General features: G+C 41.7%; 1 protein-coding gene across 3 annotated transcripts in view; it reads left to right on the forward strand.

Moving 5' to 3' along the window:
- Positions 1-13894, forward strand: part of CCDC141 (coiled-coil domain containing 141) — a 116257-nt gene that overhangs the window by 22530 nt on the left and 79833 nt on the right. For all 3 annotated transcript variants that reach the window (XM_072121600.1, XM_072121602.1, XM_072121601.1), the window contains exons 3-6: positions 1227-1418; positions 2434-2536; positions 3211-3464; positions 9171-9290. In XM_072121600.1, coding sequence (XP_071977701.1) covers positions 1227-1418; positions 2434-2536; positions 3211-3464; positions 9171-9290 — 669 coding nt within the window. The remainder of the gene's footprint in view (positions 1-1226; positions 1419-2433; positions 2537-3210; positions 3465-9170; positions 9291-13894) is intronic.

Genomic DNA, 13894 nt, shown 5'->3' on the forward strand with positions numbered 1-13894 from the left:
AGGCTCTGATAACACACCCATAGCCTTTTTGGCTCATTAGCATAATTTTAAATGTTGATTTTAGAAGGAAGGAGGCCATGTATAACAAATATAAGAAGACAACAATCACCATGCCTAGATCTACCCATGGGCTATGTTCTTTGGATCATCTGACTTATCCTGCATTTTCTTATGTCTTTTTTCACAACCCCCAGCAGATCACAAAAAAAACTATGATGGCAATTGTTGAGTCTAGTTATGAGCAGACCCGAACCAAAATGTTTGGGTCCGTGCAGACCCAAACACGGACTTCAGCCAGAAATTCCCATTTGGATTCAAAGTTTGAGCTCAACTCACACTGGTACCACCAGTGATTGGCGCTGGCACCTATCGTGGGTGTTAATAATTTAAATACTGCAGGCCACATTTTTCCTATGATGCCGCTCCCCAGTGACATCACAGGAAATGATAATCCTAGGGAAAATGCTTCCGCTTACTTTGCCAGAATTTAAAGGCTGCTGGTGGATAAAGGTCAACCAATTGCTAGCACCCATTGCGAGAGTTAGCAGTGTGTGCACATACCCAAACCAAACCAGCCAAATCCGTACCCAAATGGGCATGCTCATCCACAGTGGTGTCATAAAACCCAAGGAAACACATCCTTGTAATTTGTGTAATTTGTCACTATTCGCTGCCCAGTCCAGGCTTTATTCTATGTAAATGCCTGGGATATTTTAGACATTGATTTTCTCTATGGCCCAGAATTTAAATACCAATCGGATTTGTGCAAGAAAACATAAAGCTCCATCAAAAAGCTTTATATGGACTATACCCCCATGAGGGCTTCCAGAAGTGTGCAGTTTGGTGGACTCAGTAGGTTCACTTACTTCCTTACTAACATAGAAGTGGCATGGTCTGTCTGTATGGTAAGTATACCACTGGCACCACCACCACAGAGTAAATGAAGAGTTGCACAGAAATTACATTGGCTGATGGGACCTCCAGTGCCAATTATGTTCTAGGTAACCTCTCCCACTGGTCAATAGATGATGGTCATGCACTGGGTCAGGAAGGTGGTTTTCTTGGCTAGATAATATCTGCACACTCAACATGCTAGTCTCTCACAGAGATTTTGATGAATCGAATATTCAGGAAGGAAAAAATAGATCCAAGTCCCTTAGAGAATTTCTTTTTTTAATAAGCCGATACTAATCCCCCGTTTCCCCGTTTTCTCTCTGTTTCTGTAGGCTTTGGAAGACCAAGTATGGGATTTGTTATGTGAAGCTGACAAGACTGCTGAACAAAATAAAGACCAAAGCCAAGTATATGACGCCATGGCCCTGACCCTAAAAGAAGCATGGGATGCCCTCATGCTTGTGCTCGAGAGAAGGAGAGATTTATTGCAGATGACGGCTGAGTTTTTCACTATTGCTTTGCAGGTCTGTGCTTGACACCAACAAATTGAAGTTTTATACTTGACCCAATATGAAATGCATTATGCCTGGTATTTTATAGAAACAAAGGAATGTTGCTGGAGAAGGCCAAGTATCCTGTCCCCCCAGTGTCAACTGGGGCTGCACAATTCATTCTCTATGGGACTGCCAAAGATACATGCCTATCTCTGGAACTCCAATACAGAATAAATGGAGAAGCAGCTTGGAGCATCCAATTCTTATGAGTAGTGGGGGTTCCAGTGATTGGGCCCCTAAACTTAGAAATGTATCCCGTATTCCACACCATAAAAGCCCATAAGAGGGTAGACTAATGGATCTGAGAAGACAAAATGCATGACCATTTTGCTACAAGCCCTCACTTCACCATCTTAATAACTAGATTCTTTAAAGTCTTTAAAGGACATCTACTGCCAAGATGAAGGATTGTAAACCAAGCATACTGACATACAAGTGTGCGCCCCCTCTGGCAGAATCTGCTATAGAGCCTGGAGCCCCTCGGAATCATTTGCATCATTTTAAAAGCCTTTTTTTGGCAAAAACAAGGGCATAGGAAGCTAAAAGAAGAACATATCCTGCCAGAGGGGGCACACACCAGTAGGTAAGTGTGCTTGGTTTCAATCCTTGATCCTGGTGGTAGATGTCCTTTAAATGATAATTGTAGAATAAATGTAATAATTAATACATTATACAGTGGTATATGCAATGCACCTGATAAATATTTGATGTAACTTTTTCTATGACTTTATTCCTGCTTTTAAAAATATACCCTTATCAATAGTATTGGATGTAATGATAATTTGTCCACTAGGCGGCGCTGTGAGATTGTTTTTGTGCTGGGGTCATTTTGCCTTATTTACAAAATATGGCATAGTTTCAGAATGAACATAGGACATGTCCATTATACTAAATTTAAGATGTTTTATAATCTTGTCCCAGATGTTTTACTGTTCTTTTTTTATCAGTTTTTTGCTCATTTGCCTCATATGTCTTATGCCTCTAGTTTTCTGAAGCCAATGACAATGCCGAGACTTTTCTTCAGAATACACCAAATACTGATGATTCTATCACAGAATATGTTCAGCAGCTTCAGCAGCATATGAAGGGTAAGGAGGATTTACCATAGCAATGTGCTTCATGTGATCCAGGGCTTGAATTCTACATACTGAACAAGTCTTTCCAGCTCCAATCCACCGACATCAGGCGTTAGTAAATAAAAACTTTCTTTATTGGCTTCCTATTAAAAGCTTGGACATATACATTGTGTAAATCCAACGCATTTCAGACGCTGGCTGCGTCCTTAATCATGCGTTTTAAAACGCATCCAAAATGCAAATGGGAGAGGGTTTGGCCAAAATGCATATCTGTTTCCAATGCTTTTTGGTCAGACCCCCCTCCTCCTGTGGGAAAAATTTTCCAATACTTTTTCAAGACGTATACATTAAAGGGATGTCATTATAACCAGTGGCTGATGCCGTTACAGTGTCTCAGAATATACATTTAATAGAGGCCATATACACAGGGTGAACATAGCCCTTAATAAAATCCTAATATCATAGCAAATCCTCCGATATCTACATTGTTATGTTCCTGCTCATTATTAGACCAAGTGGATTGCTTCAGGAATCTGGGGAAGCGGATTTCAACAAAATCAGAACTAAGCAGGAAATGATTGAATAGAAGAGTTAAGAATCTTTCAGTTCTTTATTGGTAGTTTTCGCTATGTTACATGGGCATTCGTTTTCATTTTCCTGACTTATGTTCACTTCTATTGTTACAGCTCTCCTGGCACGGTCTTTGACCTTACTAAATAAGAGCCAGGAACTGACGGAATTCATCCAGCGATTTAGGTCTCACCAGCCAGTGGCAAATTCTGACATAATGAAAGGAGCCCATAGCAGCTGCTCCAAAGTGGAAGGACTCCTGGAATCACTACAAGACAGGAGGCGGCAGCTGGACAAGCAGATGAGGCTACACCGACAAAGGCTGGAGCAGGTCTTGCACGTTAGTCAGTGGCACCAACAGGAAGACAAGGTAACACGGGGAGGCAATAAACTACAACACCTGTTCCTCCAGGTCACAGCTGCAGAGTTAGTGCCAGGGCACAATGTTTACCCATCTGTGGGGCTGGTCACCTCCCTGCCCAGTGCCACATCAGAGGACTTTAAGAGCTCACCATCTGCTATGCTCTGAGCTTGGCCTACACCACTTGGCACTAGAACACTGCAGAGAGTTCCAGGATACTTAATATACAATATTATTTCAAGAGAACATTGATATAATATTTTGTAATAACCAAGGAGAATGCTGTGATTAATATATTAGAATATTTTCAATATTTTGCTGATATGTGCTAAGTATATACAGACGGTCCCCTCCTTAAGAATACTCGACTTACATACGACCCCTAATTACAAACGGACCACTGGATATTGGTAATTTATTGTACTTTAGTCCTAGGCTACAATAAACAGCTGTAACAGTTATCAAATGTGTCTGTAATGAAGCTTTAGTGTTAATATTGATTCTTATGACAACCCAACATTTTTCAAATCCAATTGTCACAGAGACCAAAAAAGTTCTGTCTGGGATTACAATGATAAAATATACAGTTCCGATTTACACACAAATTCAACTTAAGAACAAACCTACAGAACCTTGTATGTAACCCGGGACTGCCTGTACATACATGATAAACTGTATTTAAGCTCAGCGGGGCCTTTGCAGGACCTTCAACAATTTGCTGATTTCAAGACAAGTCATGGTCGATCAGTTTAGAACAACCCCTTTGTAATCCATGCTTATTTTGGGCTTCAAAAATGGGATAAAACATAAATGCATTTATCATTGGGGTTTTTTGTCTATGTTTGGTGTTGTTTTGGTGCATTTGTGGTGCAAATGCTGTTTTGCAACTTTCCATTGCACCCAATGAACATAGGACAGTGCAAAGTCACTTTAAAATAGCCCCTCTTGAGTCAAATTCATTTGCATTTGCATGCACTAGTTTTCACAGTACAACTCAATTCATAATTTGTAATTTGGCGCAAATCTCCATTTTGGCACAAATTTACCCCAGTCCCTACCCTGGTCTATGTTGCAACTTTTGTTGAAGTTTTTTGCGACTTTTCGTGGAACTGGTTCAAACAACCCACACATCAAAAAGCAGACTTGTCAAGGGCCAAAACCACTTTAATTGATCTGACTGCAGCGAAAATCCAAAGACAAGAAAAAGAACGGTATTATGGAGCAGCTCTAATTTCCCCAAGTTATGTTTAAGTAATGTTTCTTTTTTAGGAATGGAGGTATGGATCATAAATAGAGATGAACGAGCACTAAAATGCTCGGGTGCTCGTTATTCGAGACGAACTTTTCCAGATGCTCGAGTGCTCGTCTCGAATAACGAGCCCCATTGAAGTCAATGGGAGACTCGAGCATTTTTCAAAGGGACCATGGTTCGGTAATAAAATGTGTTATTTAATTGAAAAAGAATGTCTTCTGATAAGTGATCAGATGTATGCAAACATCTGCAATCTATTCTTCACTGTTCCGCGTGTATATTATCTCCCGACAAGTTAGCAGATGTGAAGAACAGTGAAGAATAGAATAAAAACAGTGAACATAGGATCATTTAAGTGAAAAACACAGTGAAGAATAGATTGCAGATGTTCGGCACATCTGCTTACTTGTCGGGAGATACGCTGTCCCGGGATCCGCTCCTCTTCTTCCACTGAAGTCTCCCTGCTGCCCGATGTCTCCCTGCTGCCCGATGTCTCCGTGCCGCTGCCCGATGTCTCCCCCGTGCTGCCCGATGTCTCCCCGTGCTGCCCGATGTCTCCCCGTGCTGCCCGATGTCTCCCCCGTGCTGCCCGATGTCTCCCTGCTGCCCGATGTCTCCCTGCTGCCCGATGTCTCCCTGCTGCCCGATGTCTCCCTGCTGCGCGCGATGTCTCCCTGCTGCGCCCGATGTCTCCCTGCTGCACCCGATGTCTCCCTGCTGCCCGATGTGTCTCTGCTGCACCCGATGTGTCTCTGCTGCGCCCGATGTGTCTCTGCTGCGCCCGATGTATCCGCGTGTATCTTCCGACAAGTAAGCAGATGTGCCGAACATCTGTAATCTATTCTTCACTGTGTTCTTCACTGTGTTTTTCACTTAAATGATCCTGTGTTCACTGTTTTTATTCTATTCTTCATTGTTCTTCACTGTGTTTGTTTAATTAAATGCTTGATCTCGAGCAGGGGAAATACTCGTCCGAGCAACGAGCCGTTTCGAGTACCTTAATACTCGAACGAGCATCAAGCTCGGACGAGTATACTCGCTCATCTCTAATCATAAACTTCAAAACTGCATAACTTTGTTAACCTTTGTTAGCCTGGATGTACGAACTACATATTTCAGAAGTGTTTTATATATTATTTAATTTTTTGTAAACAAAAGAGAATGAATATGCTCTGGTCAGATTCCGGATTTTGATGCTTTTTTAAAAATCTTTTGTGGCCAACTTAAGTCACCACCAGGGTGTTGTCACTGTATACAGCTTCATGGAACCCTTAATGAATTCTATAGTAACTGTATCATAAAGTATTTCTCTGAAATTTGAGTTAGGGCTTATTTGTAGAGCATGTCTTAGTTTTTTTCCTTGAACACAAAATACATATTTATTCTGGAAAATAAAAAATTACACATATGGGGTATTCCTATACGCGGGAAGTATTGGGTATCAAATTTTGTGGAGCGTTTTGGCATTTTATCCACTGAGAATTTGTACAATTTTTGAAAAACACATTCATTAAGCCAAAAAAATTTACTTTCAAAATTGCACCCGATTTTGTTTTAACCCCTGTAAAACAATTAAAGTGTTAACAAACTTCATAAAAGTTGTTTTACGTACATTGAGGGGTTTAGTTTATATAATGGGTGTTAGGATCAGTGGATCCTCTGGACCACCGCGGGAGATGTAACTAGCCAACACCCGGAACCGGAGCCTAGCAGCACCTGGTTTTCACCAGAGCCCGCCGCAAAGCGGGTTGGACTTGCTGCGGCAGGATACCACTAGGACGTTCCCAGGTGTGACTAGCCCACGGTGGCAGCCGAGGTCGAGGTACCTTAGCGGATGACAACTCGTAGTCGGGTCCAGGCACAGGGTCAGGGCAGGCGGCAGAGATGCAACGTCAGGTTCAAGTCCGGGGTCAGCAACAGGAGGTCCAGGCAGGAGGGAACGGGAACACAGGCACACAGCAACAGGAAGGAACACAGGTAACACGGCAACACAGGACTCAGGAACGGGAACACACAGGAATACAGGAATACGCAGGAACACAGCAATACTCGCTAGGAAGATTTCTCTAAGGCTAAGAGGCACAAAGATCCGGCAGGGAATGATGGGAAACAAAGGGTTATAAACAAAACAGGAAATGACCAATACTAATCACCTGTGCGCTGGCCCTTTAAATCTTGAGACAGTGCCGCGCGCGCGCCCTAGGGAGCGGGGCCGCGCACGACACCTAGTCCGGACGGGAGCGGGAGCCAGGAGAGGTGAGTGCACCGGAGCGGGACCGGAGCAGCGGAGGGAGGCACGGGTGCACCCGCGATCCGCGATATGGATCGCGGGGGTGCCCGCAACGGAGGCACGGGTGCACCCGCGATCCGTGGTATGGATCGCGGGGGTGCCCGTGACAATGGGGTAATTTATGGGGTTTTACTTTTATTTAGGCCTCTCAAAGTGACTTGAAACCTGAGCAGGTCCCTCAATAGCGGGATTTAGCGTTTTTTATAAAAATGTGAAAAATCGCACCTAACGTCCTACAAAAAAAAAGAGTATGCATAAAAAACCATGTCCACATAAAGAAGACATTTAGTGAATGTTAGTTATTAAGTATTTTTGCGGTTATGACTATGTATAGAAAAAGTAGAACATTTTGAAGTTTGAAAATCAAGAATTTTTCTAAATTTTCTCCAAATATCTGATTTTCTCATAAATAAATGCAAAACATACCACCAAAATTTTTCAACTAACATGAAGTACAAAGTGTCAAGAAGGTGAAAAGTGGCTTCGGTGTTAAGGCGTTAAAGGCTGAAATATATAACGTTAGAGCTTATTATTATAGTAGGTTTTATTTTTTAAGACACCAAGGATTACCAAGGTGAAATCAGGGCATTTCAATTCCCCTCCTATAAACCACATATTTGTCAAACGGCTTAGAGCAAATTCACACGACTGTTGGGGGGTGTATATACGGCCGCTGTATACAAGTCCCCCCTAGGCCAGCAATGGGCACACAGAGCCGTACGGTGCAGCACACGTGTGGCACCATACCGTACCCAGGGGTAAGATAAGACATATCCTATTTTTCCCCGTATTATGGTGCCATGCATGTCTATGGAGAGGGGCGGGAGTAGGCAGTGCCCAGCCCCTCCTCCTCTCCTGGGCGCCGATGTGTGCCCACCGTACCATAGTATAATGACCAAGTCACATCAGAATGTCTGACCTTGTTTGTGCAATGATGCATTTTCCAAACCATCACCTGTATGACAATCCAACCTATTGTTCTGCAACCTCAGCATCACGGGATTAATAAAATATAGTGGGTTAAAGAGGGTCATTGTTATAATCTATATGCAGCATGTTCAATAGAAATGCTCTGTATCTTAATTATTTCTATCCATAATGCCATCTTCAAGATATTCCCATTTCTATCTGTATGCTAATGAGGCAGTTGGTGCACTCAGCATGTGTGGAGCACTGCTTTCCCCACCTGGACCCCTCTTCTCTCCAGTCAGATAAGCAGGAGATTTGACTTCTGAGAAGCATGGTGTGACACTGAAAGAAGACCAACTACCTAATTAGCATACAGAAAAAATGGGAATACCTTGGAAATGGCATTATGGACAGATAATAATAAAGATATGTTGAAAATCACTGTGAATTGCTATAGAAAGTGCTGACAGCAGATTAAAATGCCTGGTGGAGACTGCAGACCCCATTAAAGTTCAGTTGAGTTGTGGTTGGTCAGGGAACTGCAGCTATAACAAAACCCCTATCTATCAAAAATATTATGGAATATATCAACACGGTTTTGGACCTCAAACCATCCCAGGAGTTATAAATAGGGATGTAACAAATGTTATATGTTCCCTCATTCAGTGGGCAAGTGACATGTTATTTCTCTACTATAGATGCCACCATATTAACAGGGCACATTATTGCTTTGATGTTGCAGCTACAATGTATGTCTTCAGGCTAATCCTTCTGACATGATTGCAGCAGGTAGCGGAGGATCGCACACAGATAACTTGCAGAATGGCGCTGTGCTGGCGAAACAACAGATGTTATTCAATCCAACAGCTTGAAATAAGTGCCTACAGGGCATATTGTCCACACTGCCAAAATGGAGGCTGGATGGACTTCATCATTGTCTTCCAATCTGGGTTCATCTGTGTTCATATATAACGAAGCCAATGTGCAAAATGATAAAGATGACATTATAATATAGTTTGTAACTCTCTGCATATTCCGTAATTATTCATGAATTATTATGCTCAGTTTGATACTTTATTATTATTATTATTATTATTATTATTATTACAGTATCTATTATTTGCCGTCTATTACTTTAGTATTATTATTACAGTATCTGTCCTACAATGGTTGTAGGCATCATAATACCAGACAGTCAGTTATACTTATTCTAGCTGGATGAAGATTTACATATTGTGATCCCATATTTTGACTTTTCTCCCAGGTGACCTGTTGGCTGAGGAAGCAGATAGATTTATATCTGACAGACGTCCAGCTCGGGTCATCGCTGACAGAAAACGAGGAGTTACTCTACAAACACACGCAGCTTGTACTTGACTCCAAGGTAAAGTCACAATATAATGATACATTACTATCCTCATTACCCTGCACCTAGATCAATGGCGGGAGAAAACAATAATGCACCCACTTTATCAACAACTACACTGTGTATATAAGAAAGCTGTCGGCCACACAATTGTGCAGCTACCCAAATCTGGGTGGCCATCAGCTTAAAGCAAGGTTGGTCTAGTGCTGTTCTCTGCTTCATAAGGAGTTCCTAGCATGGCTCTGAGTAGATTATGGTAATCTACCCCACTGTGAGTCCCCAAGCAGAGCATAACCCTTGATTGTGTCGGATACTGTGATGAGTAGTACAGGTGCACCTCAAGGTACAGTCTTGGCTCCCATCCTCTTCACATTGTACACAGCAGACGTCAGGTACAATTCATGTAGCTGCTACCTCCAGAAGTTCTCTGATGACTCTGAAATAGTAGGCCTCATTACAGGTGAGAACGACAGGGAGTACAAAGAACTGATACGGAAATTTGTGAACTGGTGCCAGCGAAACCACCTTAGGATTAATGCTGGGAAGACCAAGGAGATGGTGGTGGACTTTCGTAAGCACAGTCCTCCTTCTCAACCGATGGTTATCCATGGGACAGACATTGAGGCAGTGAAGTCCTATAAGTACTTGGGTGTCCTCCTCAACAATAAACTGGAGTGGGCAGAGAACATAAACGCACTTCACAGGAGGGGTCAGAGCCGGCTACACCTGCTGAGGAGGCTGAGGGCATTCGGAGTGCGGGGGGCTCTTCTTAAGACCTTCTTCAACTCTGTAGTGGCACCAGCCATCTTCTTTGGCATAGTCTGTTGGGGAAGCAGCATCTCAGCTAGGTAGAGGAGCAGACTGGACAAACTGATTAGGAAAGCCAGTTCTGTCCTGGGGGGTCCTCTTGACACAGTGCAGGTGGTAGCTGAGAGGAGGACACTGTGTAAGTTGAAGTCTATTCTGGAGAATAGCTCCCATCCCTTGCATGAGACTGTGGTGACATTGGGGAGCACATTCAGTGACCGACTGCTTCACCCCAAGTGTGAGAGGGAGCGTTATCGTAAGTCATTCCTCCCCGCTGCCATCATGCTGTTCAACAAACAAGGCCCAAACAGAAGTAACCTGTGCCCCCCACCTAACCAGTCCCTGTAAGTCCCATCCACAGACTAAACATCAAACTGCCGATCATTGCTTGTCTCTTTTTTTGTCTCTTTATCCCCCTTTTCTTTTTGTTCATTTATCCCTAATATTATTGTTATCATAGTTTGTACTTCACTCTCTGTACCCTCTCTGCTGCTGTAACGATGTGAATTTCCCCACTGTGGGACTAATAAAGGATTATCTTATCTTATCTTATTTTATCGGCCCCTGAACTTGTAAAGATCTTCTCTGTCAATATAGCATGTAAATATTTATCAGCTTGTACATAAGTGATGGGATTCAAACCAAATAACCAACTGCAGAGAAATAAGATAGTCAATAGCCACACCTTATCCACAACCCAATAATGGGAACTCCATGTCGGGAAGGACAGAAGTGCCAAATAATCCAGGAAGAAGAAGCGACACTCAACGACATCGGGGTTAGAGGAGGTTAGAGAAAGCGCTTTGTACACTAAATGACCCATCTCCTAGATGCACCATGAAACCTTCCTGTATTTTTGGTATCCTTTCACTTAAGAGAAGATTGACCCCAATGATGATGAGTGCCACTTCTGCTTCCTGAATTATGGGATTCAAACCTAAAAACCTACTAAATTGGAAGTATGGTCATTGAGGGTGAGCAACAGGCTTAAAGAGGTTTGCCCATGAAAGAAAGTTCTTAAATATGTATCCCCTAGTGATGTTCACACAATAAAGATCATTTTAACCCCTTACTTTACAAATTTACTGTTGTATTGCTACTTTAGCTCCTATCACTCAGTGATGGTCAGTGTAAGATTCCAGAGTGTGAGCGGGGATTCTCTAAGCAGACACCTCATGATTCCTTTGTGCTATGAGATGCTGTGTGCTGACAATGTGCTGAGATTATTGGGGTACAGGTTTATATACACTTTTATTTAGCTTTTGAATATTCACTAGTATTTGACGCATAGAAATTAGTCAGATGAGACAGTTCAAAGATAAGAAATTATGAGATCCATATAACACACATTGACAAACTTCAGCTCTGCTTCATCTGAACTGTAACAAACACAGAGTGCCCCCTGGATAAAGACCTTATTTTATGTGTAGCTTGTAGAGTAAATCTATGCAACCTCCTGCTGCTGTCAGGAAGTGTCTGTGTTTGAGCTCGTCTTGTAATAGAAGGGCAAAGAGCACAGCAGCATGCAGACAGGAGAAGCAATTCATGAGAAGAATTTATGGTCAGATCCCTGGGCAACCGAAATTGTTTACACCAGGACTGACAGAGACAGGTTGGAATTATATCTGTGACATGCTGTATTTTTGTTAATAACATTGAATTAGAGAATGTATTATTTTGTTAACCTGAGTATATTTAACAATCTTGTCTTTGTGGGAATATCTCTTTACCTATCTATGATTTGAAACATCAAATAGAAGGATATTGATGCTGATTAAAAAATAGAAGCAGTAGGATTGGTGAAATATGGGGGAACCACTGCTGGGACACTCCTTGACCACCAGAAATCTTGCTCATTCATTGCATATGGATGGATAGGAAAAGCAGAGCAGTGAATCCAGCTCTCCAAATCAGCATCATGCACAAACACTTATTCATCCAAACTCCTTCTTACTATGGTCATGTAGTGAGGTGAAGAAGACCAGGGATCTCTGTTTAAGTGATTATTTGTAACCCCAGTGATCATTCATGTATTATCTGTCCTGTGGAAAGGTGATATGTTTATTGTGGAACAACCCCTTAGAATTGGCAAAATATCTGTCACCACTAGGGGATGCTCACTGCATACTGATTTATTGTTAAGCTGTATGGATCCTGTATACAATAGATTTATAGGTGGTGAGCGTCCTCTGTTGCCAACTAGAGGCTAACAGATTTTTTTTTACTTTCACTGGATGGTTGTGTGAACAAAAACATGGGATTTGTGATATGTAAAAGCTGAATTGTATGGACAGTTTCTCACCCTGGACCATCAGTTACCATCCTAAACATTTGTTTTCATTGGTCAAATAAAGCATAAAATAAAACTGTAGTTGAACAACTAAAACAAATACATTTAAAAAGAGACAACATACACAGAAATAGTCCACCAATGGTCAAATCGTACCCCTAATGAAGCGAGCCTAAACACATGTTGGGCAGTGTCCACCTCTGGTCTGTATGTATTGTATATGTGTACCTTGTCCTCTGTTATTCCTCTGGCTAACATGGAATGCCTGTTTGTAATACCCTGACTTGCTCTGAGGTTTATACCTTCTATACCTCTATACAGGTTATCTGTGACTTGTTTATTATGTATATTTAGTTATTTGACCATTGGTGGACTATTTCTGTGTATGCTGTCTCTTTCTAAATAGATTTGTTTAAATTGAGCAAATAAAGTGTCATTTTATGCTTTTTTAAATTTTGGTATTGTTTACTTTTTTGGTGTTATTATTTGATTTTGGGACAATCTATTTCATCAAGTGGGGGTACACTGTGCCCCCTATTATTTGTATCGGTGTTCACTATATGCATCAGAACAAGAAGGTTACAAACAAGCAGCTTCCATGAGGCCATTCATGTGTAGTTTGCTGACCGGTAGCTGCCGGCCCCCCCGATGCTATAAATATTGCTGGTATTACTGAGGAGGTACGAGGCAGCTGTTACACAAGTCCCTGCCACTCCAGTAGACTGTGCACAGTGTCTAGAACAAGCGAGAAATAGGAAGGGAATTTCTATTTATGTAAAACCCTCATTTTATATTTTTGGCCTATCCGGAGGAGGATGTCCCTGCTGCCCCTGCTACCCCATCATGGCACTAATTTAATATACTGCTGTAATACAAATGTTTCCATATAGGTGTAACACTACTTTCCACTGGGGAGATTCTTCTTGATTTGGAAGGAAGGCAAACGAATGAATTAAACTATTTCAGAGTTGGTTTATTCAACACCGGTTGTAAACCTAATTTTCCTAAATATTTTGCTTCACATCAGATAAAGCCAAAGAATTCTCACATGACAAATTTAAGAACACAAAAACCATCTAAATATTACATCAATAGAGCTGTGAATGAGATGACTCTGCCATGTGCGATTGCTGCAGGCAAAATGTGTTTCATTGATGCCGACCTGCTAGTCGTACAGGGAACCCAGACTGTGTGCCAGTGCTGCCATCTACTGGCTCTGCTGTGCAATTCTAGATTTTTTTATCACTCTTTTTATTCGTTTTTAATTTATTTTTTTCTGGAATACATTCCACTAAACTTTCTCCTTTCTATTTTCTCCTGTTTTATCTGCTACTGTTACAGCATATAGCAAAATTAGTTTGTAGTGACAGTACCAAAGACACATTCCTATCCACATATCTGTCCACATATATCAGGAAGAGCTACAAGAATATATGGTGTTCATATATGGAGCCAAGTACTTGCCATACTGTATAGTCTATGCAGAGGCTTCCAGTAAAAAATGTTTAGTGGAATAGTGTATCTT

The sequence above is a fragment of the Engystomops pustulosus genome, chromosome 8, assembly GCF_040894005.1.
Source record: "Engystomops pustulosus chromosome 8, aEngPut4.maternal, whole genome shotgun sequence".
In the NCBI taxonomy this organism is placed as follows: Eukaryota; Metazoa; Chordata; class Amphibia; order Anura; family Leptodactylidae; genus Engystomops; species Engystomops pustulosus.